Consider the following 26,640-nt stretch of genomic DNA (forward strand, 5'->3'; position numbering starts at 1 on the left):
GCTCAGATTGTTCCAAGTTCATTTTAACCATATTGATTTGTCTCTAGGTTCAATCATTTTTCTCTCCTTATCAGTCTCTCTTTCCCTTAAGATAAGAGGGAGGATTGCAAAGTAGAAGGAGCACTTGCTCTGCTCTGGAGTGTTGGGGTGGAGGAAGACCGAAAGACTCCAGGCAAGACTAAGGCCAAAAATATAACAGGGTTCAACAAAGAATTAGATAAGTTCATGGAGGATGGGTCCATCAATAGCTATTTGCCAAGATGGTCAGGGATGCAACCTCATGCTTTGAGCATCCCTAGACTCCGTCTGCCAGAAGCTGGGAGTGGATGACAAGGGATGGGTCACTTGATGGTTGTCTGTTCTATTTATTCCCTGTGAAGCACCTGGCATTGGCCACTGTCAGAAGACAGGATACTGGCCTAGATGGACCATTGGTCTGACCAACTATTGATGTTCTTATGTTCGCTAATGGGTGAAAGATGATAGGAGAGAAGAGAGATTCATAAATCCCAAGGCCAGAAGGAACCATTGTGATCATCTAGTCTGATTTCCTCTATAACACAGGCCTTAAAACTTCCCCAAATAATTTCTAGAGTTTATCTTTTAGAAAAACATCCAATCTTGTTTTAAAAATTACCAACGATGGAGAATCCACTATGAACCTGGTAAATAATTCCAATGGTTAATTTCCCTAACTGTCAAAAATGTATACTTTGTTTTCAGACTGAATTTGTTTTGTTCCAACTTCCAGGCATTGGAGTGTGTTATACTTTCCTGCTAGATTGAAGAGCTCATTATAAAATATTTATTCCCCATGTAGATACTTATAGACTGTAATCAAGTCACCCCTTAACCTTCTCTCTCATCCTTGAGTCTATCACTATAATGTATGTTTTCTAATTATTTAATCATTTTTGTTGCTCTTCTCTAAAACTTCTCCAATTTTACAACACCTATCTTGAATTGTGGACACCAAAACTGCACAGTTTTCTGGCATGGTAGCAGCAGTGCCAAATTAAGAGGTAGAATAAACTCTCTACTCCTATTTGAGATGTGCCCTGTTCATGCATCTAAGGATCATATTAGCACTTTTGACCACAGTTTTGCACAGGGAGCTCATGTTCAGCTGATTATCCACCACATCCCCCAAATCTTTTCAGTCCCCCATACAATAAGGATGACCACATTCTTTGTTCCTAGATATGCACATTTATATTTAGCCATATTAAAAGACATATTGTTTGCTTGTACCCATTTTACCATGCAATCCAGATTGCTCTATGTCAATCAATCATTATTTATGATGCCTCCTAATTTTTTTCTCATCTGCACACTTTATCAGTAATAATTTTATGTTTTCTTCTAGATCATTGATAAAAATGTTCATTAGCATAGGGCCAAGAACCAATCCCTACAGGACTTCACCAGACGCACACTCCATTTACAATTCCCCATGTACAATTACATGTTGAGATCTATGAGTTAGCAAGCTTTTAATCCATGTAATGTGTGCCATGTTGATTTTATATTGCTGTAGTTCTTTAATCAAAATGTCATCTGGTACCAAGTTAAACACCTTAAAGAAAGCATTGTATATACTCAATCATAAGCCGGTTCATTTATAAATCGACCCCCCCCAAGATGGATGAGTAAAAATGGAAAATGTTTATAACCCATTCATAAGCTGACCCTATAATTCAGGGGTCAGCAAACTTCGGCTCCCGGGCCATCAGGATAAGCAGCTGGTGGGCTGAGATGGTTTGTTTACCTCGAGCGTCCACAGGCACGGAGGTAAACCTAAGTAAACAAAGTGTCCCGGCGCACCAGCTGCTTACCCTGAAGGGCCAGGACAGCAACTGTTGGGGAAATGTTTTGAGGGGGGAGAAGCTGGAGATCAGGAGTGTAACTCCTGTGACCACCCCCCCACATGACCCCACCCCTAGCCCAGGACCCCCACACTCTCCCCATCCCATCCCTTCGCACCTTATCTGGGGAGGGCCAGGAGAGGATGTCTCTGGCCTGGCTGGAGCTGCTCCAGCAGCTCTGGCGGGCCAGACCAGGCGGCACGGCTGCAGCATGTTCCAGCGGGCTGGGCCAGGTCCTGCTCTGGGGGGCTGGGCCGAGCGGCACGGCTGCAGCATGTTCCAGCGGGCTGGGCCAGGTCCTGCTCTGGGGGGTGGGGCCGAGCGGCACGGCTGCAGCATGTTCCAGCGGGCTGGGCCAGGTCCTGCTCTGGGGGGCGGGGCCGAGCGGCACGTCTGCAGCATGTTCCAGCGGGCTGGGCCAGATCCTGCTCTGGGGGGCAGGGCCGAGCGGCACGGCTGCAGCCTGCCAGCCCCGGAGCTGCAGCTGCTTTGGAGGCTGGGGGGAGAGCAGCGTGGCCAGAAGCGGAAAGACTCTGGCCCCGCCTCTTCCCTTCTGGCTCTGTTGGCTTTACTGCCCCTCCTTGCTCCCTCTGTTGAGGGTGGGGCTGTGTCCCACCTCTCCCCTTTCTATACCCGTTCATAAGCCGACCCCCTTCTCTGGTGCTTCCCTTTTTTTACTAAAACAATTCGGCTTATGAATGAGTATATATGGTATATTACATCAGCATTATTAACTCAAAGAAAGGTAGCAAGTTACGTTGACGGATCTATTTTCCATGTTGATTGGCATTAATTGTATTACCTCCCCTTTAATTCTTTATTAATTGAATCACATATCAGCTCCATGATCTTGCCTGGGATCAATGTCAGACTGACAGGCCAATAATTACTGCAGTCATCATCTTTACTCTTTTTAAATATTGGCACAACATTGCCCTTCTTCCAGTCTTCTGCTCCGAGACTTGTTGAAAATCAACATTGAGCTCCTCAGTCAGCTCTTTTAAAATTCTTGCATTCTAGTTACCTGGACCTGCTGATTTAAAAATGACTAACATTAGTAGCGGCTGTTAACACCCTCCTGAGATATATAGACGGAAAAGAGTGTTTTTGCATGACATGACTACATCATCAATTTCCCCCCAAATATAGAACAGAAATATTTATTGATAATAGGAGAAGAATGAGCCAGGGATAGGAAAAGAGAGGGGAACATCCTCCTTTTTTTCTTATCCTATCACTTTTGTTTCATTGTCCCCCTTTCTTCCTTTGCTGTTCTCTTTCCATCTGAAGCCATTGCACCGAAACTTAATGAGAATGCAGAATGGGACCCATATAGCTACTTGACCCAATGAAATGTTAGCAGGCAGCCAGTATTAGAAAGCAATAATAAAAAAGCCTTTTCTCCACCTTCCCCCTCCTTAGAGAGCTTCATAATGGAACAAGCCAATAAACCTAATTTTATCTTATATCACTGACTTCTTAATGTAACATGTTTAGTACAGCAGCTAGTGCGAGCGTCAGATAGGCAAATGAACCATATGTTCTCATGCTTAAGGAAGAATGACAACATGCATAATAATCGACATGTTACAATTTACCTTCTGTATGTTGTCTTTGTTAAAAAAAATGTTCAGATTCAGCTCCTGGGAGCCTTGTTAAGGTGAGCTATACCAAAGGGGATGCAGTACATGCTGAAAATGTCCCAAACAATCTGCCACTCTTATCATTTCATATGGAATTGTAACAAGCTCAAATCCTGTGAGTGTCATTGATGAGCCCTCTGTCACTCTTTCTGAGCTTCATACTCAGCCCTTGATTCATGAATATAAATATCATTGATATTTAGGGCACGATTCAAAGCCAAACGAAATCTTGCCATTGACTTCAATGGGCTTTAGATCAGATCGATAACTGGAAGCTCGGCATCATGGAAAAAGAGAGTTTTAAGGAGGGTAATGAATTAATATTGTGAATGTTTATGGGTAGACTGGGAGAAAGCATGTTTGAAAATTTAACAAGTGGTAAATGGAGGCTTACATCATGGGATGATTGGAGGTGGAATTCGACATAAGATAATAAGAGATGAAAGGTAGGTGGAGGTAGGTCATGAAGGGCCTTGAAAGTGAAAATAATTAGCTTATGTTTGATGCAACAGAGAAGGGGGAGTCAGTGAAGGAATGCAAAAAGAGGGCGGACCTACCAAAGCAATGGGCTAGGAAAACGATCTTTGCAGAAGCATTGTGAATGGGACTGAATGGGGAAAGATTTCATATGTTAAGGTCCAAAAAAAGGATGTTGAATTAATTGAGACATGATATGACGAGAGCATGGTTGAGAGTGTTAGCTGTACGTGTGGATAGGAAAGACCGTATATTAGCGATGTTATGGAGAAAGATTATGTGCCCCTCGTGCTTTGGAGACGCTTCTTGTATATCTGCATAGCTACATACTACTCACCCTCAAATCCCATCTCAAAACTCTCCTTTCCCATGATGGCTCCAAAAAACGTGACAATAATTAGGCTGCTGGAGTTTTATGACCACTGCCTATCACCAATATTGTCTCCTTGTTTCCTTGTACTCAGTGGTCTGTCTGAATCCATCTGTTTACTCTTGCCTTACACACAAATTGCAAGCTCCGTTGGGCAAGGACAGTGTGTTTGTTCTGTATTTGTGCAGCGCTTAGCGCAGTGGTCCATGATTGGGGCTGTTAGGTGATATGATAATAAAAATAATAATAATAAAAGTTGTCAGAGGGAAAGGAGGAAAGGAAGGGAAGCCTGAGGGGAGGGCATGTCATGTTTTGTCAGTTTTCTTTCGGAAGAAAACAGTGAGGTCCTGTGTAGAGAGATAAGTGGATGCACGAGTTGGGGGCAGGTTGAGGAGTGAGTCAAATGCTGCGAATATTCAGCTGAGATTGCGGGTGGGGGATTCTCTTAAGTTGGAGACGTAGAATTGTTTAGCTAGCAAGAAGGTAGAACTAAACGAGGAAAGAACAAATCTGTAGTGGAAGAAATCAGCCTTGTCATGGGATTGCTAGCAGAGATGCTCTGCAGAGTGAGAGCAGGAGCTGAGGAAGCAGATGTTGGGGGTGAGCCAGGGCTGGGGGTTGGCAGGGCTGACTTTGTGATGAGAGAGAGGAAAAATAGTGAAGGAAAGTGGGGAATGATATAATTGACAATCATATCAATGAAAGAAATGGAAGAGAGGGCATGGAATAGAGTGTTGAACACTTATGAGTAGTCATTGGTTCTGGTGGATTGGAAGTCACAGGAAGCCTTCATGGCAGGGCATGAGTGTGGGGCTGATAAATGATGCTGAAAGAGGCTAGGTGCTGGTCAGGGATGGGGAACACATCAACAGAGAGATCAGAGAAAGAACAGTGTTTGGTGGAGACCAAATCAAGTTAACGGCCCTGTTGGAGTCGGAGAGTTGAACTAGGGCTGCAGGTCAAATGAAGAAGTGAGAACGAGGATCTGGTGTACAGCTAAGGGGTTGGATGGGTCATTAGTACCAATCTGAAGTCACAAGGATGAGTGTGGGAGATTGTGAGGAGAGGAAGTGAGAGTCAGATGTTGAAATCAGTCGGGAAGACTGATGGCAATGAGGAGTTCTTCGTAAGAGAGAAATGCAGACCTGCCTGTTTGCCTCTTGTCCTCTGTCCCCATCCCATTGTTAGGGATGTTAGAATTTTCATTCACAAATTCTATTTTGATCAGTGTGATTTCATTATAAATATTTAATTATTCGGGTGTTGGAATCTTTCCACTGCATGAACAGATATTAGTGCACCGAATTGCACGTGCAGTTGACTGTGTGTGTTTGTAGACAAAGTGTTCATGACAGTAAGTGTCCAGGGACTGCAAATCAGGCCTTTTACATCTGAGGTGTGGCTAAATGTTACTTGCTGGTTGTACAGACAGTAAATATGGAATATTTGTGAGACAGCAACAGTTTCGATTTTATATTGACTCTAAGTATGTCCTAGAGGAAGGAAGAATCTCTCTGGGAGTGAATTCACTCCCACACAAAGGGTCACATAAGGCTCAATTCACCATTTAAATCCCACTTAAGTCCTGTATTAATGGTCTAACTTTACATCAGGACTGAGTTTGGTCTTATCAGTGGCTGTATCTGAACTCATAATAATACCTGAAACATCATGAAAAATAATGATTAATGGTGGAATTAGATCTAATAATAGCTGTGTGGGCATGCTGTCAGAGGGTAAGTGAGATTTTCTCTGGTGCTCCTGCATTGTTAATGTCTTTCAAACACAGCAGGATTTACTAGCAAACAGGAGAAATTGGCAGGCTATCCTTCTGACAATTATATTTGACATTTACACTTCTACTTTCACTATAGAATTCAACAACCAGCGGAAGCTGATTCTTTCCCTCTCAGTAGAAAGCTATATTATATTTCTTCCTGCTGCGGACTCTTGGCTCAGGTTCCCAGGTCTGTAAGGACTATATTTCACTGTGCCACCTTCACATGGCAGAACCATACTGAAGAAACCTTCAACCTCTCTCGGCCGGACGATGAGTTTTGGTGTATGCCTGTTGACAGCATGGGAGGATTATTCGTCCTCCCTTGTGCTAATAGAAGGTAATCTTCTCACTCTAGTTGTAGCTTTCAATCAGGTGGCGGTCACTGGGTGGGTGGTACTGAACAGGTTGGTGACACTTGAATTGGTTCTTGATTAGCTATGCTGCGTAATATTGATTGCTAAGTTGGTAGTTGGGAGTATATTTTTCTTCCTACACAGATTGCCTGAAAAAGTTGTAGGTGTGTGTGTGTGTGTGTGTGTGTGTGTGTGTGTGGCGGTGAGAGGGAAGCAGGAGTTGGCTTCCTTGGTGTACTTTTGCAGGAATTGCTCAGTGGTTGCTATATGTATTGATTTTTATTTGAGCAAGCTGGCTAGTTATTTTTCATTTGTAGGATGGAATGTTATCTCCATTTGCAGTTTGGGTAATTTAATCCTTCACAGACACCCGAGGAGCTAAGTATTGTATATATTGTCACAACTTTGAGGTTGGGCAAGTACCCTGGCACAGTTTCCTAGTCTTCTCTTCGAATGAGAAGATAGGATGGGGCTAGACAGAAAGGAGACATAACTAGTGTGGATGAACCTTAATACTGAGGGCTTGTATACACGGTCCTGCAGTTGGGACTAGGGGTGTGTGAATAGCAATGCTCTGCAAAAAATTGAGCTGTAACTCCTCCATGTGGACGTTGTGTGTGCAAACACAAAGGTTCTTAGTTTGCATTACCTAGTCATCTTCTAACAGGACTATATTAATGTGAACTAGAAAACTTATTTCATACCCCCAGTATCCACATGCTGGAATTACATCACAGCACTTTGGTTCACACAGTTATTCACACCCCATGTTCCCCACTGTGGGGCAGAGTATATGGTGTACGTAGCCTGAGCTCACATGGAGACCTTAGGAAAAGACCAGGATGGGGAGTTGCGGTTTGCAGCAGTGGATTGGGGGAGGATACGCTGTAGATAGCCAATATTAATGGAGTGGGAGACAACAGGAATTTGGGGATGCTGAGTAATGTTTTTCTTCAGGTTGAGTTAAACCTTTAATGGCATTTCAGCCACTGGCCTTTAAACCAGTTATTTTTGTGGTATTGTGATGGGATGTCTACCCCACACAAGGACTGACCAAGTGGAAAGGGCCAGCTAACCCTGTGACAGGGTGCACCTCCAGGAGAGTCATGGCTGAGAAGGTCTAATTGCTGATGAAGCCTGGACAGAGGAGGAGCTGGGACAGGCATAAAAAGAGGACATTGGTGATAAGAGGGGGGCAGGGTAACAAGCATTGTGGAGAGGGGGGAAGCAGTAGATGTGATATATCTTGAATTTAGTAAGGCTTTCGATACTGTCTCACAAGACCGTCTCATAAGCAAACCCAAGGAAATATAGCCTAAATTAACCTATTATGAGGGGTGTACAACTGGTTGGAAAATTGTACTCAGAGAGCTGATATCAGTGGTTGACAGTCAAGCTGGAAGGGCATATTGAGTAGGGTCCCACAGGGATCCATCATGGGTGCAGTTCTTATCAATATCTTCAATATGATTTAAATAATGGCACAGAGAGTACTCTGATAAAGATTGCAGACAATACCAAGCTGGGGGGGGGGGGGGTGAAAGTGCTATGGCAGACAGGATTAGAATTCAAAGTGATTTTTGACAAACTGAAGAAATGATCTGAAATAAATAGGCTGAAATTCAATAAGGACAAACGCAAAGTGCTAAACTTAGGAAGGAATAATCAATTTCACAGATACAAAATAGGAAATCTCTGCTTAGGAAGGAGTACTTCAGAAAAAGATTTTTGGGGGTTATAATGTATTGCAAACTAAATGAGAGTCAATAATGAAAGAGAAAAAAGAGCAAACATCATTCTGGGATAAGAACATAAGAAAGGCCATACCGGGTCAGACCAAAGGTCCATCTAGCCCAGTATCCTGTCTACTGACAGTGGCCAATGCCAGGTGCCCCAGAGGGAGTGAACCTAACAGGCATTGATCAAGTGATCTCTCTCCTGCCATCCATCTCCACCCTCTGACAGTCAGAGGCTAGGGACACCATTCCTTACCCGTCCTGGCTAATAGCCATTAATGGACTTAACCACCATGAATTTATCCAGTTCTCTTTTAAACTCTGTTATAGTCCTAGCCTTCACAACCTCCTCAGGTAAGGAGTTCCACAAGCTGACTGTGCGCTGCGTGAAGAAGAACTTCCTTTTATTTGTTTTAAACCTGCTGCCTATTAATTTCATTTGATGACCCCTAGTTCTTGTATTATGGGAATAAGTAAATAACTTTTCCTTATCCACTTTCTCCTGATGTATTAGCAGGAATGTTGAAAGCAAGACACAAGAAATAATACTTCTATTCTACTTAGCACTGTTAAGGCCTCAGCTGGAATATTGTGGCCAGTTCTGGGCACCACAGATTGGGAGATTGGGAAAGATGTGGACAAATTGGAGAAAGTCCAGAGGAAAGCCACCAAAAAGATGAAAGGTCTAGAAAACATGACGTATGAGAAAAGATTGAAAAAACTGGGTTTGTTTAGTCTGAAGAAGGGAACACTGAGGGGAGACAGGATAACAAGTCTTCAAATCTATAAAAGGTTGTTATAAAGAGGAAAGTGATAAATTATTCTCCTTAACCACTGAGGAAGGAATGGGCTTAAATTGCAGCAAGGGAGATTTAGGCTACACATTAGGAAATATTGTCTAACTGTCAGGGTAGCTAAGCACTGGAATAATTACCTAGGGAGGTTGTGGAATCTCCGTCATTGGAGGTTTTTAAGAATTGGTTAAACAAACACGTGTCAGAGGTGCTCCAGATGATACTTAGTCCTGCCTCAGTACAAGGGACTAGACTCGATGACCTATTGAGGTCCCTTCCAGTCCTACTTTTTGACGATTCTATGATTTATCCAGGTGCAGCAGGGTCCTTTATATCATGTGTATTTTGTATTGAACAGTGAGTTGCTGGTTAACAATGGACCCACTATACTATTTTTTTCTTAGACAAAATTAAATCAGGTCACTGCACAAATGACCTCATGGGTTCGGTTTGGTTCTTCTCTATGATGAAATGGGGGACTCTACTAACTTATCTTTTATGGAAACTTAGTTTCCTCACCATATTGCATTTTGCCTGTAAGCTTTATCATTCAGTAAAACTCAATTCAGATGTCTGTCTATATTTGCATAAAACAAATATTTGTCTTCCCAAATTGTGCATAGATCCTACACCCCAGGTTATGTGAAAAAATAGTAAAAATAAGATACCTGCTTTTTAATTAGCACGGAACAATGTTGTGTTATCGCTTATTATGATTGCTTTATAATATTCTTTATTTAAATATTTTAATAACCCTGTTCAGTTAGATATTGTATCTTTGTTTTGATCCAAATAGCAAACATTGGTTTTAATGGTATTTATTTTCTTTGCAGTTAATTGTGCCATTTGATTTTGAAGCTCATTAATATCAGCCCGCAGATAAAGAAAGTCTTCTTTTAAACATAGTTTATTAAATAGCAATACTATTAGCATACAAATTAATACTTTGAATGGGATAAACTGGTACAAAGATCATTAACATATAATATAAACAACTGGATCTAAGATGGAAGTCAGTGGAACCTTTTAACTAAAACCAAAGCTGTCATGAGGCACAATTCATTCACTTAGCTAAATTTAAGTCTAATTTACACCTTCAAAAGTATAATTTGAGTGTCTTTAGTGAAGTTACTTGAGAATCTGGCCCACTTTTCTATTTCTTTCTCTTGTTTTCTGTAATACTTATCCAAATCGCTGTAATCCAGTCTCTCTCTCATTTGAATTCTGAATGTACTCATCTGAAATTTGAAAACAAGGCTATTAATTTGGGTTCCTAAAGATGGATTTATGAGCCTAACTTTACGGTCCTATTTTTAAAAATCTGGTCTCCTGGTCCAATTTGTAAATGTAGTTACCCTGATTGTATATACAATTCAGGTAATTAAATTCACAAATGGCTAACAATTCTTATTTGTGTATAGGGCTGGATTAAACCAATCTAGGCCTATTGGCACACCACAACATGGGTCCCTGCAAAGTTTTGTCCCAGCAACGTCACCACAACCTCCTTGGAGTGATGATAGTAAAGGGGGCACTTTCTGTTCACGAAGAGTGACTACAAGGATACCCCTCCTCCATACTTACCCCAGCAGCTAGGGTTGATCTTGGATGGATGTGCTGACAATGTTGCACCCTCCTCTCACACAGGGTCCTCTCTTTGGGTGATGTTGGTAAGACCGAGCAGAGCAGTTGGTCTTGGAGTTAACAATCTATTGAAATGCATGAGATTGTGCACACCAGTCTCAGTTGTTGTTCCAGCTTGTCTGCAGACTCAGGCAAATGTTGCTGGGTTGATTATGATTGATTCACAGTTTAAAGCTTTTCATCACATCCCTGAGGACTAGAAAATTACTTCTTCCCCATTCCCAAAATGAAAGTGGAGATTCCATTCTAATCATATAATTCCAGGAATGTAGTCCCTAGTCATACGCCTAGAGTGCCTATTCCTTAATTCAGACCTCTTTGTGCATGCAGTTGTCAGACTTGTGCATTCACTTGTGCTAATTGTGCACACAAGTTGGACACAAAATTTCAGATCTAATGTTTAAAAAATTCTCTCCGTCATTGTCCTAATTGCAGTAGGTTTAAATAACACCATTTTTTAAAAATTAAAAGACAGTGATTCTGCAGCCCTTATAAGGAAAAAAGACCCATTGGCTACAGTAAAGACTGTAGGACTTGGACCATTGGGTCTGATTCACCACAACATTAGTCAAACTTTACACCCGTGTAACTAATGATTTCAATGGCTTTAGGCTGGTGGGGCACTGAAGTAAAGCAATGGTGAAGTAGGGGTGCAAGTGTGTAAATAGATAAAATGAATGACATAATGGCACAACTTGCCTTGAATAATTTAGCGGGGTACACATTACCTCTGCCACAGTTAAAAATCTAATGTGTTGACATCTGCTACCTCTTCCAGCTTTTATTTTCTATCAGCCTTGTTAAATACATATTATTCTTTCATGCTCTCAAGATCAAGAAAAATAGCTGTCAACAATCTTTTGTTCACAGGAGATATCACTTTGGGAGATGGTTTGTTTGGAACCGTTAATTAAAAGTTGTACATATTGTCTCTGCTTGATTTCTTAAGCTTTTACTTATGTGCGGCAGTGTTAGTGAACACTTTTGGTGTTGCTCAGACTTGTGTCTCCTGCACAAAAGTGGCAAAAAATGTCTTTATTCCTAGATACCATTAAGAAAATTTTGACTCGGGTGAAAAATTAGTGTTCTTTTTATTTTCTCTTGTAGTGTAAAGTCACAGGCATCCAGAGCTAAGGATTGTAGTTATAGAGATAGGACTTTATATTATGTTTATCTCATAGATGAAGCAATAATTCTAGAAATAATGGATTAATTCAAGTCTGTAGTGGGTGTGTGTCTATTTTATGTGTTTATATAGCACAGAAGCCTGAGAAGGAGCCAGAATTTACCAATGCACATTGCCAAAGAGCCACAGTAATACATCTGCAGCCCCAATCAGTTTGCCCCCCGCAACCCCCAGCGCCTTCTGCCCGCTGGCAGTACTGCCGATCAGCACCTCCCCCTCACTCCCCGTGCCTCCTGCCCGCCGCGATCAGCTGTTTTGCCGTGTACAGAAGGCTCTGGGATGGAGCAGGCTCAGGGAAGGGTGTGGGAAGAGGTGGGGGACTTGGGGTAAGGGATGGAGTGGGGGAAGGGCCTGGGGTTGAGCAGTGGAAAGTTGGCACCTGTAGCTCCAGCCCCAGAGTCAGCATCTATGCAAGGAGCCACATATTAACTTCTGAAGAGCCGCATGTGTTTCCGAGCCACAGGTTGGCCACCCCTGATATAGCAGGATTTTCATTCAGCGCTTCATTTCCGCACGGAATGGTCACCTATTTGTGTCATTCACCTACACTACGGTAGCACAGCTCAGACCTGGATTAATAGTAAGCACATGACTACCTTCAAGCCAGTGAGCCATTCCATTGACTTCACTGGGACTAGTTCATGCTCAGAGTTAGGCTCGCAGTCAAGTAGCTTGCCGACATAGGGTCTGAAAGAGAAAACCAATTATATCTTCTGAAAAGCTCATTGACTCTTGCCTCATGACATCTCTTAATGGAAATGCTTTCAACAGATTCACCTTAACTTTTATTCATTTTGTCCTTTGACACATGGTAATTTATTTGCTGGCAAATACTGACTTTCTTGGAGGAGAAAATGTATCCCTTGGTTACTTGTGTTAGATTGAACTTTAAATATTTACGCACATTATTATCTTGTTCAAGTACTTGGAATTACCTTGACTTTTGATATAAACAAGAATTATTATTACCAAGCTTCATACTGTCCACACCTTGTGAAAAGTTATTATTTTATAGTAAGCATTTCACCAAAGCAAAATGGGGTCACTTTTCACAGCTTCTTTTCTTGCTAATCATTTGCTGAGGAAGCTTGATCCAAAGCCAATTGAAGTAAGTGGAAAGATTCCGATTATCTTCAGTGAGCTTTGAATCAGGCCCACAATTTCACTGCATAAATGACATACTGAAAAATACAAGGAACAGGCCAACCAGCCCAATCCTCTGAGTGAAATCCAGGATTTTACCCTCTTATTTTTCTGGATGTATTTAAATTGTGTCTTGCTTTTCTGGCATGCTCTGTATCCCCATCCTTCTCCAGAAACAAACTCACACTCTTTGCTTTAACTGCCTTTCCTTTTAACTAATTATATATTCATTACCCTTTGAAATAATTGTGCCTGTGTTCCCTAATTACTGCCAGCTTCCTAATTTTTAGGTAATGTGACTTCAAATTCTAAAACCACTCTAAAACTTCCATTTGCTTTTGTCACAGTTTCTCTTTGCCAGCATATATTTTGTTCAGTAGAGAAAGCATGTCCAGTTTCAAACTGGCTGATTATTTAAAGATTTGTGAATCAACAGTGATTCTCTAGGTCAAGGATTATCTGACCAACATCTGAGTGGACAGTAAGCAATCCAACTGGATAAACGTGTGTAGCCAAGATATCATGCATAATATGCATTAATCATTGTGCTCAACTCCATGGAGGCCTCGATTTCTAGAAGAGAATATAGAAACATATCTGAGTTTGCACAGCTAAATTCAGGAAATGAACCATCAGCAGTAATCTCTCTCTGAGCTGGATTAACTTCATAAATTTGAGGAATTTTCCATTAGAGTGAGTTTCAAACTCCAGTCACTTTGGCAGAATGTGGTGTTGAATGTCTTAATAATGAAATCTTTACAGCATTTGCAGTACATGTGAGAAGTCCCCATGTAATGTTCTGAAACACACTTTAATTAGAATAGGTTGGCAGGATGCTGAGGACTGTTTTGTAGCATTCTGTGTTCATGGAACAAGTCTACTGTAAATGAATAGCAGTGCTTAATTTGTAATCAAAGAGGTGTCTGGGCTCAAGCAATTAGGCGCTGGCACTCAAGCAATTTTTTTTACATTCATAACGGATGCAGCAAGCCCAGAGGTGCCGGGGCTCTGAACTGCCGGGCCCAGAGGTGCCGGGGCTCTGAACTGCCCAGCCTAGAGGTGCCGGGGCTCTGAACTGCCGGGCCCAGAGGTGCTGGGGCTCTGAACTGCCAGGCCTAGAGGTCCCGGGGCTCAGCCCTGGAACAAATAAAGCACTGATGAATAGACCTGAGTATAAGTGTCAGTAATTTCTTGACTTCTGTATCAGATCACTTTACACTGCTTTGGCTGTACAAAGGGAGTGTAAAACGGCCTTATATAGGGGAATGCCTTGGCATGGGATATGCTCTGCTTATGTAGAGGTGATGTAGCCAGGTCTACAGCACATGCTCTTCCTACCACCTCCTCACAACACAACATGCTCTGTTGCCACCGGCTCACACAATGGCATCTGGGGGGCATTACAAACTGGCGTGACTTAGAAGAGCTGTAAATTACACTAGGAGCTGAACTGAACTCTCCTGACCTACAAGTGAGGTAACAGAAAGCTACCTTTTGACTTCCCAATCCTTGATATACAAAGTGCTCTACAGCTATGGTGCATGGAAAGATCCTATGTATAGCCATGCGATTGATCTTTCTGTCAATAGGTATTCGTTTAGATCTTTATTTAATTAGATCATATGCTCTTTGGACTGTCTTTTTGTTTTATGTTTGCACAGCACCTAGCATAGTGGTCCATGACTGGAGCTACCACAATACAAATAATAAGTACATAATATCTCTAAACTCTCTAACTCCTGCTCAGTCTGAATTATAACTCAGGTATACAGTGTGACCACATGGTAATCCACAGGTGAAATATTCTTTGATTTTCACTATACAGAATGAATTGTCTTTGCTTATTAGTCACGCCAATCTATGTTATCACCAGTATTTTCTAATGGCTGTGTATCTGCAGCTGTGGCATAGACCCATTTTAAATGCCGGAGAAGCTTGCAGCAGAGAGAATGAAACATTTGCAAATGATTTTTCTTCATATTTACATAAGTCCATCTTTCAAATACTTTGACTTGAAATATCTTGACTTTAGTAAAGCTTTTAATACTGTATTGTATGACCTTCTCATAAACAAACTAGGGAAATGCAACCTAGATTGAGTTACTGTCAGGTGAGTGCAATACTGGTTGGAAAACTGTTCCCAGAGAGTAGTTATCAGTGGCTCACACTCATGCTGGAAGGACATAACGAGTGGGGTCTCACAGGGATCAGTTCTGGATCCGGTTCTGTTCAATATCTTCATCAATGATTTAGATAATAGCATAGAGAGTACACTTATAAAGTTTGCGGACGATACCAAGCTGGGAGGGGTTGCAAGTCCTTTGGAGGATAGGATTAAAATTCAAAATGGTCTCAAGTAAATAGGATGAAATTCAATAAGGATAAATGCAAAGTACTCCACGTACGAAGGAACAATCAGTTGCACACATACAAAATGGGAAATGACTGCCTAGGAAGGAATACTGCGTAAAGGGACCTGGGGGGTCATAGTGGACCACAAGCTAAATACGAGTCAACAGTGTAACGCTGTTGCAAAAAAAGTGAACATCATTCTGGGATGTATTATCAGGAGTGTTGTAAGCAAGACAAGAGAAGTAATTCTTCCGCTCTACTCTGTGCTGATTAGGCCTCAACTGGAGTATTGTGTCCAGTTCTGGGTGCCACATTTCTGGAAGGACGTGGACAAATTGGAGAGAATCCAGAGAAGAGTGACAAAAACGATGAAAGGTCTAGAAAACATGACCTATGAGAGAAGATAGAAAAAAATGGGTTTGTTTAGTCTGGAAAAGAGAAGATTGAGGGGGGACATGATAAACAGTTTTCAAGTATGTAAAAGGTTGTTACAAGGAGGAGGGAGAAGATTTGTTTTACTTAACCTCTGAGGATAGGACAAGAAGCAATGAGCTTAAATTGCAGCAATGGAGATTTAGGCTGGATATTCGGAAAAAACTTCCTAACTGTCAGAATGATTAAGCACTGGAATAAATTGCCCAGGGAGGTTGTGGAATCTCCATCATTGGAGATTTTTAAGAGCCGGTTAGACAAACACCTGTCAAGGACAGTCTAGATGATACTTAGTCCTGCCATGAGTGCAGGGAACTGGACTAGATGACCTCTCAAGGTCCCTTCCAGTCCTATGATTCTATTATCATGTCTCTCTCCAAAACCGATTAAGAGAGGCACCCTTATTTTCTTGTACTGATATCTAGCTTAATGATGTCAATTAAAAAGTGCTAGTTTTTTTTCTTCTGTGTGCAGCCATTCTTAGCTGAAAATGTCAGCTAGTTGATATGTTGTTAGATCTAAAAGTCTGCCTCTTTGTTTCATATGTTGCTAGGTTCTGGTTTGATATGTTGATTTATAACAAATTGGCTGTTCAATCCAAACTTACTTTCTTACAGTGCTACTAACAGTGTGCATGTGAATTCAGCTCAGCAGCCTCATAGTCAAGGTAACAAGGATATTCACTTAAGGCCAAATCTTCTCCTCTCTGTACTCCAAATCCAGAGGATAAAGCTTCCCTTTCACCAGAGAATTCAGAACGGCAGTATCGCCACTTGTGGCAGCTATTGTAATGTGTTGTCCCAGATGCTGCTGTGCCCCTGTACAGGACAGCTCAATGGATGGCCTTGTTGGGCCATCCTCCCTCATCTCCTGCTGTGTTAAAGCTGTTGGCTGTATAAAAGGTAAAACCGGAGGGATGTCATTTGACCCAGTTTGTAAGCAGAGACACTCAAGTTGTGCTGTAAAAAGAGCCCATATTGCTTTTAACAAGTGTCACATTTGTCAAATACTTTGGCCTAGAGGGGCAATCAAAAGTACTGTATAAAATTACATTGCGTATAGGGAATAACAAGGCAGATGCACAGAACATTGGTTGGTTTCTCAAAGGGAATATTTTCTGTCCCTGGATTTGCTGTGTATTAGTGATTGTGTTGATATCCAAAGACTTGAGAGTGCAGTAATCTTTTCATCAATACTTACTATGGGCTAGTGTGGCCTGAGGCACAACGGACAGTGCACAAACTGCAGCACCCCCGGAGTAAGCCTGGGAAGAACACAGTCACAATGCCGTTCACAATTCCCTCTTGCTCTTGTTGGGGGCAGGAAAAAGGGGGAGGGAAGTGACTTACTGGTCAGTACCAGTAAGTGGTCAGAAGCGAGGCGGGCAGAAGAATAGATGCCCACTGCCTCACAGGGGACAGCGCTGGTGTTAAAGCCCCTGAACTGATATAAGATCCGAATGCAGCCATGTCTTTCTTCCCAATATGGCTATGCTAGGGCTAGTGACAACCTCGCAAAAAATAAATTGGGTCATTCCTCTATCAGGCTTCCAAAAGGTTTAGGTCCCATTTTAGCTACAAAGTTCCTCAGTGTGGCATGGGGAGATTAGGCTGGTTTAGCATTATTCTTCTTTGTTCACTAATTTGAGTAGAGTATAATTTATGGATGCATTTTCTAAAGCACTTAAGTGATATAGGAGTGGGGCTTGGGCTCCTAATTCAGTTACGGACCTTGGAAAATCCCTCCCTTCCCTGATTTCAGTGGAGTTGTGATCGATTAACACCAGCAGAGAATTTTGGAGGTATATTCTACCTCTCCCCCTCCCACCCAAAAATCACATTTTTAGGAGATGAACAGGGGCAGCTCCAGGCACCAGCGCAGCAAGCGCGTGCCTGGGGCGGCAAGCCGTGGGGGGCGGCCTGCTGGTCGCTGTGAGGGTGGCAGTCAGGCTGCCTTCAGCGGCATGCCTGCGGGAGGTCTGCCGGTGCCGCACCTTCGGCGACAATTTGGCAGCGAGGACACTGAAGTCGCGGCACCGGTGGACCTCCCGCAGGCATCCCACCAAAAGCCACCTGACTGTCATGCTTGGGGTGGCAAAAAACATAGAGCCACCCCTGGAGATGAACAGTGTGAGAATAAACAACATGAACTATACCTGGTGAAAATGTAGATCAGAAGGTAAGTTTAGTCAGTTCTAGGACCTATGAAAGCATTCTGCTGATTCAGTAATAGTGGCAGACAGAAAAGCCCTCCCCATCCATACCCTCACAGAGCTAACTTTTATACTCACACCTGATCACCCAGCACACTAAACTGGTGTGAGAGTTCCCTTTCATTGGACAGCTAGTTGAACACAGTTTTAATCATATGTCTAGCTCCACACAAATCAGAATTTGTTCATGCAGTTCACAGACAGTGTGGTGATGCTACAAGATGAATTATAATTTGTACTTTATCAAAACTTGGACCAGATTCCGTATTCAGTGACACAGAACAGCTCTCAACTACATAAAGTAAATGAGAATTGTACCCAGGTAAGAGAGTAGAACATAGCGCATGGTACGTTATGCAGATAAACACAAAGATATAAATATATGTAGGAATACAGGATACAATAATATTTTGTATATGTTTAACGTAGTTGATATTACCGCCAACTTCCTGTTGCGCTCTAGTTGCTGTTCATTTGCTTTAATAATTTAAATGTTAAATCATCTAAATTTATGTTGTAAATATTGAACACCCTGGCTGTGAGGCTTATAAAAATATTTTACATAAAAAAAACAATGTATCAGATTTATATCTCCCCCTCTGCCAGAAAATTCCCTCACTTTTTATTTCTCCATTTAACTCAGATTTGAAATTAATTTTCCCACTTCTGGATAGTTGCACATTGTGTGTAAGTCTATAACAGGAATCGGCTACCTTTGGCATGCAGCCCGTTAGGGAAATCCGCTGGCGGGCCAGGGCAGTTTGTTTACCTGCAGAGTCTACAGGTTCAGCCGATCGCAGCTCCCACTGGCCGCAGTTCACTGTTCCAGGCCAATGGGGGCTGCGCGAAGCAGCGTGCGCTGAGGGATGTGCTGGCCCGCCAGCAGCTTTCCCTGACAAGCCACGTGCCAAAGGTTGCCGATCCCTGGTCTATAAAATGACACAGGAAAAGTCTAGTGTTATCTGTCCATATTCATCATCCGGGAGGTAACACAATGTTGAGTCCTTGCTCAAACCACCTCAAAGTTTAACCAGCAAGAACTTAGGCCAAACTGGGCACTTGATTATACTCTGAAATACCACGTTGACTCAGAGGTAAAAATCCAAGATTTTGAGTTTACATTACTTGAGACAGTTCTGATATATACCGGCACTGCTTTCATCTGGCATCTATTTCTCCAACTTTCTTTCCACATATCTCACCATTACCTTTGAGGTTCTCATAATATTAGTCAGTATAACTAGTCAGTACTCACAAATCAGTACATAACTTAGCAAGATAAAACATAATCACTAATAAGGTGATTTCTTAGAGCAATATGACAAAACTGTGTATTTTATGTTTTCATTGTCTGTGAGAGGGTGTTTCAGGCTCTCATCTAGACTGGTAACAACTTTTTATAAAATTGACAAAATTACACAGGCTGTCAGTCCCCATATTTCACATCGTAAGCGGCTTACCATCTGGGGTCAGGGAAAAAATCCCCTCTAGTATAATATAGCATAATTAGCTGCATTATTGGGGTTTTATTTCTTCTTCTGAAACATTCAACATTGAACAGAAAATTGGACTAGATGGATTGATGGTCAATTCCAGTATGTCACTTTTATGTTCCTTATACGTTGACAGTTAATATATGGAGGTGAAAAATAATGGGAATACGTTTAGTTTGTTGTAGGAAAGCATAATCATAATAATAGTATCTAAATATGAACAATGCAATGCTACTTTTATTACAGTTCCTGTACAGGAAGTTGGTACAATATCCTGTTAAGTTTATCTATCTGTCTGTATATTTTTTAGGATCTTTATGCTAGAGGATGGCAGTCTCAAGATATATAATATTACCAAAACAGATGCAGGAGTGTACACTTGTATAGCAATGAATCAATTCGGAGTTGCCAGGAATTCAGGAAACCTGATTGTGAAAGGTATTTTATTGTCTTCATTTGTGCTTTATGAATATTGGAAATGTACATACATATTTGATGAAACATACTGGGATGTCAAAGATCATAATAATGCTGTTATGATGCAGGATTTCAACTAAATCTTTACACTGAAACAGAACTACCAGATGGCTGCAGCAACTGTTAAAATGCCTGGCCTATCCACAGGTAGTGACTATGCTTCAGTATCATTCTTAGAGGATATTGACAACAAAGCCTTAGTCTTAGACCAAGACCCCATTGTGCTAGGTGCTGTACAAACAGAACAAAAAGACAGTCCCTGCCCCAAAGAGCTTGTGGACCAGAAAATTGAACTATAGTGGCCGTGGGCCTCTGAACATCTTTCTGTTCTCCACTATGTATGAGGGGTTGAATCAATGCTGCTCATTTATAGCTTACATTGGATCTCAGGCTAAAAAAAGATTTCTGCCACTGTAAATTAAGGAAAAGAGATTTAGTGAATTAATTTGATAACTGGATTGTTTCATTGTTTTTGTTTTGTTTTGATGTTTTGTTCTATTTAAAAAAAAAAGGTTGGTTTAGAAGCTGAATAAAAATTTCACTCTAATAAAACAGAGAACCACTAAGAAGCTGCTTCCCTCTGTCACAATTGTGGTTAACCACCTTGGCAGATGACACTGAAACAACATGACTGAAAGAGGAGTGGTCTCAGGCCCTTCAGATGGTTTCCTATTTTTAATATTAAAATGCTCCCCCTCCCCACACACACACACTCCCAAAGAAAACAAGGAGCAGTTGTGATATCTCCTACACTTTACTGCTGGTGACTTTCCTGAATTTTAACACTTTAACTTCCCAAATTCATATGTGTCATTTCATTGCCTGCTCCAACAGCTAAAAATATTTGCTTCTTGGGGGAGTAATCTGAGTTGCCAACTAACCAGAAATGTTCACATCACCAAGCAAGTCATTTTAGTGAAGGAAAAAAAACCACCTTCTTCTCGTGTAATTTTTTTTTTTTTTTGCAAACTGCATATTAGTGGAACTTCTAATCCTCTTCTTTGAAAAAATTGACTGGATATAACTTTGTGAGACATCACTGTGGACTTGTCCTAGTCAGCTTGCATTCTGACAAATCCAGTCTGAAGTGTTCTAAGAGAATGTGACTGAAGTAACCTGATGGGATATGTCAAAATGCACACACCAGGCTAATATATGAAAAGAAGTTTCTCAGAATCTGAATTGTCATTGAAAGAGATATGGAGTCAACATATTAATTGCTCCTACCTATGAGCTATACCTAATTTTTTCTGAAGGGGCTGTTTACAGGTAATTGCCTACCTACAGGCCCATTGAGGGAAATGTTGAGGCTACGATACATCATGTTATCTGGGACCTGACATTTTCCCATTTCACTTTATTTACACAGATGATACAGATATTTCGGTATTTCCCTGAGCTCAGGACCCCCATACAATTGCTCCCTCCCCACGTCAGCCCTGCCTACCTATCCTAAAGATCACCTACAAAAGGATTTGTGAGAAAGAAAGGGGCAGTTTTTTTTTTAACTCTAAGTATCCAAATCTCTTTATATACTACATAGAATGATTAGCCACAAAGGGTGGGAACCCTAACAGAATAAAAAAAAACAATTTTCCAGCACAGGAAAAGGTTACATTCACATGCAGCATGCCAGGTCAGTAAAAGGCCAATGCACCTAAGCCTTATTAAAACAGGGTGCTACGTTTGTATTGGAAGGGGGAATTTCACCCTACCTGAGTAGCTAAAAGTATTTTTAAGGGTGGAATGATGATTTTGTAGCTATAATATCTCTCTGTCATTGTCAACTTAAATGTCTCTGACTTCCTACTGCTGTTCTGGGAAGCACGTTAAAGTCTATTATGCTTGTATGATCTTTTTTCTCTCTGTTGTGAATGTGATACAATGACTAAGGCCTTGTCTACACTGGGACTTCATCTGCAAGCCCTGAGTGCATCTGTGATTGACAATGGTGCATTTTACCTTTGCCTTTAATATCAACCTTTTTTTTTTTTTTTGAAACACAGGCAAATTGCACTGCATCAATCTAAATCATGTCTGTAATAAGCATTTTCACTAGTGCAACTGCACTGAATGCTGACATAGCAACGTAGACAAGCCTAACTGTATCTTGTCCTCCATTTCATAGCTGGGCCTCCTAATTGTTAAGAATGTACTATTGCTAGCAGCTTATAAAGATACTTCCTTATCTCAGAAGTAGGATGCTTGTGACTGGTGCTGAAGATTTTGGGTTCAGTCCCTGCTGATCAGTGGATGGGTGAATCATTACATCAATGTAGCTGCCAACACAGGGAAAACGGGGGGAAAGTTCGTACCTTCTCTTGCTGCTAACTAAGCATGATTGCAATTCTTAATATATATATAAAACTGGTCTCTTATGAAAACATCCTGGTGACATTAAATGGTAACAATGAAAAGGTAGAGAAAAGTAAATTTAAAACATGTAACTTTGAATTTAATTATCACAGTTGTGAGCAGAATACTCTCGATGTTAGACAACACTAGAAATGATAGTAGTTATGAGAGTGACAGATTACTCAGCATAATTTGTAACTCAGCTTTTTTTTTTTTTTTCCCCGATTTGGCTCATTTTAGGTAACTTCCCAATCATTTACTCTAGCCTGCAGGCTTGACTTTCCTCCTTACCATACCGCAGCTGGCTAACGTAGTTTTCATGTTCAAATTTTGGAAGTGCAGTTAGTACCAATGTGATGTGTAATTTGAGAGAATGTTACAGCACAGCTAGCAGTGAATAAAATGAGTCGTGTAGTGTTTGAGGAGCTCTTACTTCATGAGAGTTAGATACCATTGCACATACCGCCATATATACATCCTAATGGAGCAGTATGCAAAAAATCACATTAAAAACAACAACAAAATTATTTCATTTGGCATTTACAAAGTGTATTAAAAAACAGAGTAATAACATGGTATAAAAATGATCTTGTTTGCAGGGAACATTTGTTTTTGTTTCCCCTCTGGAGAAGTTTTGGCTGTTCAATTATAGGGCTCATTGCTTCAGCATTATTTTCAACTGAAATGTCAGAACTTGGAAAAGCATATCTAATGTGCAAATTAAGTTTATTGCTGCTCATTGAGTTGTTTATTCTTTGTGATAGAAGTCTTTATTATACCTCAAGCACATAGCATCTTATCTATTGTTTGTCTCTGGAAAAAAAGCTATTCTGTTTAATACATCTCTGCAGTTACTAAGCAAGATGGATAGATAATGGGAAACCAAGGTTTTTGAGAGGCATTTGAAAGGATCGGAGGTGGAGGTTGTAAACACAACTTCATAAAGGAAATAGCAAAGATCATACTAAGTGAGCAAGTAGGCATGAGACATGTCATGTGACATGGTTCAGCAAGAATGATGAACCCAAAGGAACAATCACCTCACAGCATGATGCTTCTATAAAGATGTACTTTTTCCTTTTTTGCTAAAGCAGCAAGAATACACACATACAATATCCCCCTATATAATTCACAATAATGACGTTTAAAAGTATATTTGCAGAAAAATAAAAAGATACCTGAAGTTTTGAGAAAGCAGGTCTCTTTTGCAGGTAATGTGAACTGTGTAGTTATAGACTTTGAAAAATGTAGTACTAGGGCTTCCCACTACAGATCTGCTCTTTTGGAATATCAAAAGGCTTCCATTTATACACTGACAAACTGCTTGCCTATCCCTATGGATCGGTCCTATGGGATTCAATAGAAAATGACAAGTTGTCTATTGGATTAAGAATTCAATCTATACAATTCTATAACAGGGATATTACTGTCAACTGTTAGAATAATGGTTTGTTCTCAGTTTCTTTGGGTCTGTGACTCAAATAAATTCCCAGAAAAAATAGTCTTCCAGCTGACCTTACCCAACAGTTCTTTGTGGTCACAATGGCACGGTTCTGGGGAGATAGCAATAGGCAGACACAATGGAAGTTGGATGTACTACATGCTTGAGGAGTTCCCCGTCTCCCTCTCCCTCTCTCTGTGCCTGCCTGTGCAATCCTAAGATATGGAGTAGTGAACTGAGCACTATGGTAGAATGGAAAGGGGAGAGGGGGAAACAAAGCTCTGTATTTGGAGGCAGTAGGAGGCAAGAAAGAAGGGAGGGATACATTGCTCTTTCTTTGTGTTCTGTCTCCTAGCAGGTTTTTACAGATTTTATTTTTCTTGCGTGTGTGCATGTGACTCATCAGACCCCACCCACTCACAGATATTGCTGGGTAGAAAACAGTTTTCCCATCTTGCATTTTTTTTCAAGACTTCAAGACATTTCCCACCCCACAAACAAATTTGCAAACTGAAAATTTGTAAAAACAAATAAACAAAAAAATCAGCTTAGGTCAACTGAAACATTTTGTTTCGATTATGACTGTTTTTATTTTTAAAAAATTATAATTAGTTAATGTTTCAAAATGAAAAGGTCCTTTTGAAGGAGAAAACTGAATATTTTATTTAGAAAATGTCAGTGTTTCATTTTGGCAACTTCAAAACTTTCGTTTCAAAATGTTTGTTAGTTGAGAAATGTTTCAAAGCCAACCCTTTCTCATTAAAATATTTAGATTTGATAAATTGGCAGTTTCTGACCAAAAAAAAAAAAATGTGTTGAAAAATCCCCAACTCACTCTAGTCACCTAACTGAGGCTGGTGTTCCATCATTTTCTATTACACTCCATAGGTTTCTGAATTATATGTATGGAGCCCTATTTAACTTACACACAACCCTGTTGGTTTAATTTCTAACTGTTTATATAACTTCCCTATAAGGCTAAATTGTTTTTACTAGTAGTATTAGTATTCATAGAGTGCTATAACTTTACACATAGCTTTACAGAATAGGCACAAAGTACCCGCTCCATTGATTTACCATCCCGTACAGATGAGTAAGATTTGCAGGAGAACAGCTCAGGCACCAGGTGGTGTTCAGACAGCCTAGAAGAGATTGACACGGCAAGATTTCTGTGACGGATATGTGTTGCAAAGAGGAATTTGAAGGACAAGGAGGCCATTTGGCACATGGGAAATATAATGTACATTCACAGCTTTATTAAAGATGAATCAAGCTAGGCATAGAAGGTGAACTGAACCCCTAGTGTAACTACACTGATGTTAGAGGAGTTACAAGCTTTTTAGAGTCAAACTCTCTTTGGGTGTTTTTCAGAGTATTTGTCGTCAATGGAGTTGTGCCAACAGAGAATTTGGCTTTTGAATCCATGTGAAATGGAATGCACCTGCCACTCTTGCTTTCAGAGGGGGAAAATGTTCTCTATTCTACTGGTTAAAATAAAATCTTTGTAGTGTCATGTCATGTCTTCACCCTGGGGCAAATCTTCAAAAAAACCAAGTGATGTGAAACTCTTCTGATTATTAAAAGAAAGGGTTCTAAACAGCAATTAATTCATGCAATGGAAACCAAGAAAAAGTTGGCTCTGCTTCAGCAATTGAGGTTCTTCAAAGACTCTTTTTCCTTTCCTTGCAATGTGTACCTGTTAAAGGGGGAGTCAGGCAAAGAAAAGATTTTAGCAACACCTAATCTGTTTTTACAATACAAAGATCCTTCTTTGAATTCCTTGGGAAGTGCCAGTTAAAGATGGGGGGTGTAAACACTGTAACTGGAGACTCAGTTTTAGTTCAAAAGAAGGATCACAGAAAACGCAATATTCCTCCCCATTGCCACTTGACCGCAGCCCTGACAGTCGCAGAAGTTGTAACTCAACTCTGTGAGGAAGTCACTTGAACTTCAGGACCATACAGAATGCTCCCACCTGTATAGCACTCAGTGACTGCAATTGCTTTGGCAATCTGCTCAAAAGTGTGTTCTGAATAGCAAATTAATATCTTCCACCTTTAATAAATGAGTGATCTCTTTGAAGTCAAGGTCCCCTATTGAATAAAATACTGTATTCTCAAATACTTTGCCAATACACAGGGTTAATCCTGGCATGGGATAGACTAATGCAGTCCCTGAAACCCTCATCTTCCCCCCCCACCCCACACATATTTTTTTCAGAACATATTATTATCATTGAATGGATTCTGTGCACATTTTATTCATATGTATCTGAATTCTCATGATTTTATAAATGTTCCTGCACAGAGACTTTATTCAAGAGAATTGCTCACAGAAAGGTTATGTGCCAATCATGCCAACAGTAGTAAAACCATATAAACCACTGTCTTTCCCCTTCAACAAGCTACTTTTTCCTTTAGTGAGAGCTGCTTCTCTCGTTATCAGTGTATGGGGATAAAAAAGATTAAATGCTTTTTCAGTCTTTCGAGTCGTCTCCTTTGGAGCCTAAATACTGCAATGCACGTGACACTGTGGGAAACTGCCAATGTAAATTAAATTTATTAAAATAATAAATTAAAAGGGCAAGACATTTCTCTTTAAGAAGTAAGAAAACAGTGACCACATTTTATTTGGTTGCAGTATTCTGCAAGGACAGTTTTTCAAAGTCTGCATTATCATGTCTCTTCCCTTCTCCATGTAGTCTTAGCAGCCTCAACAATGTATGCTGTTTTGTTTGAGATCTAGTGAGTATGGCATTTATGAATCAGCATACTATGAATAATTTGGTATGTTGCACATTTTCTAGTCTTCTCTAAGATATACATAGCACCCATTCTATTCACAGTGCTCTTGGCAATAGGCTGTAAATGATGAATAATGCACTGGA

The 26,640-nt window shown here is 40.7% G+C and overlaps 1 protein-coding gene across 2 annotated transcripts in view; it reads left to right on the forward strand.

Annotated features, from left to right (window-relative positions):
* The window catches only part of CNTN6 (contactin 6), a 220,575-nt gene that overhangs the window by 168,327 nt on the left and 25,608 nt on the right, over positions 1 to 26,640 (forward strand). For both annotated transcript variants that reach the window (XM_034775442.1, XM_034775441.1), the window contains exon 12: positions 19,791 to 19,918. In XM_034775442.1, the coding sequence (XP_034631333.1) occupies positions 19,791 to 19,918 (128 nt within the window). The remainder of the gene's footprint in view (positions 1 to 19,790; positions 19,919 to 26,640) is intronic.

This window comes from Trachemys scripta, chromosome 7 (genome assembly GCF_013100865.1).
Source record: "Trachemys scripta elegans isolate TJP31775 chromosome 7, CAS_Tse_1.0, whole genome shotgun sequence".
In the NCBI taxonomy this organism is placed as follows: Eukaryota; Metazoa; Chordata; order Testudines; family Emydidae; genus Trachemys; species Trachemys scripta.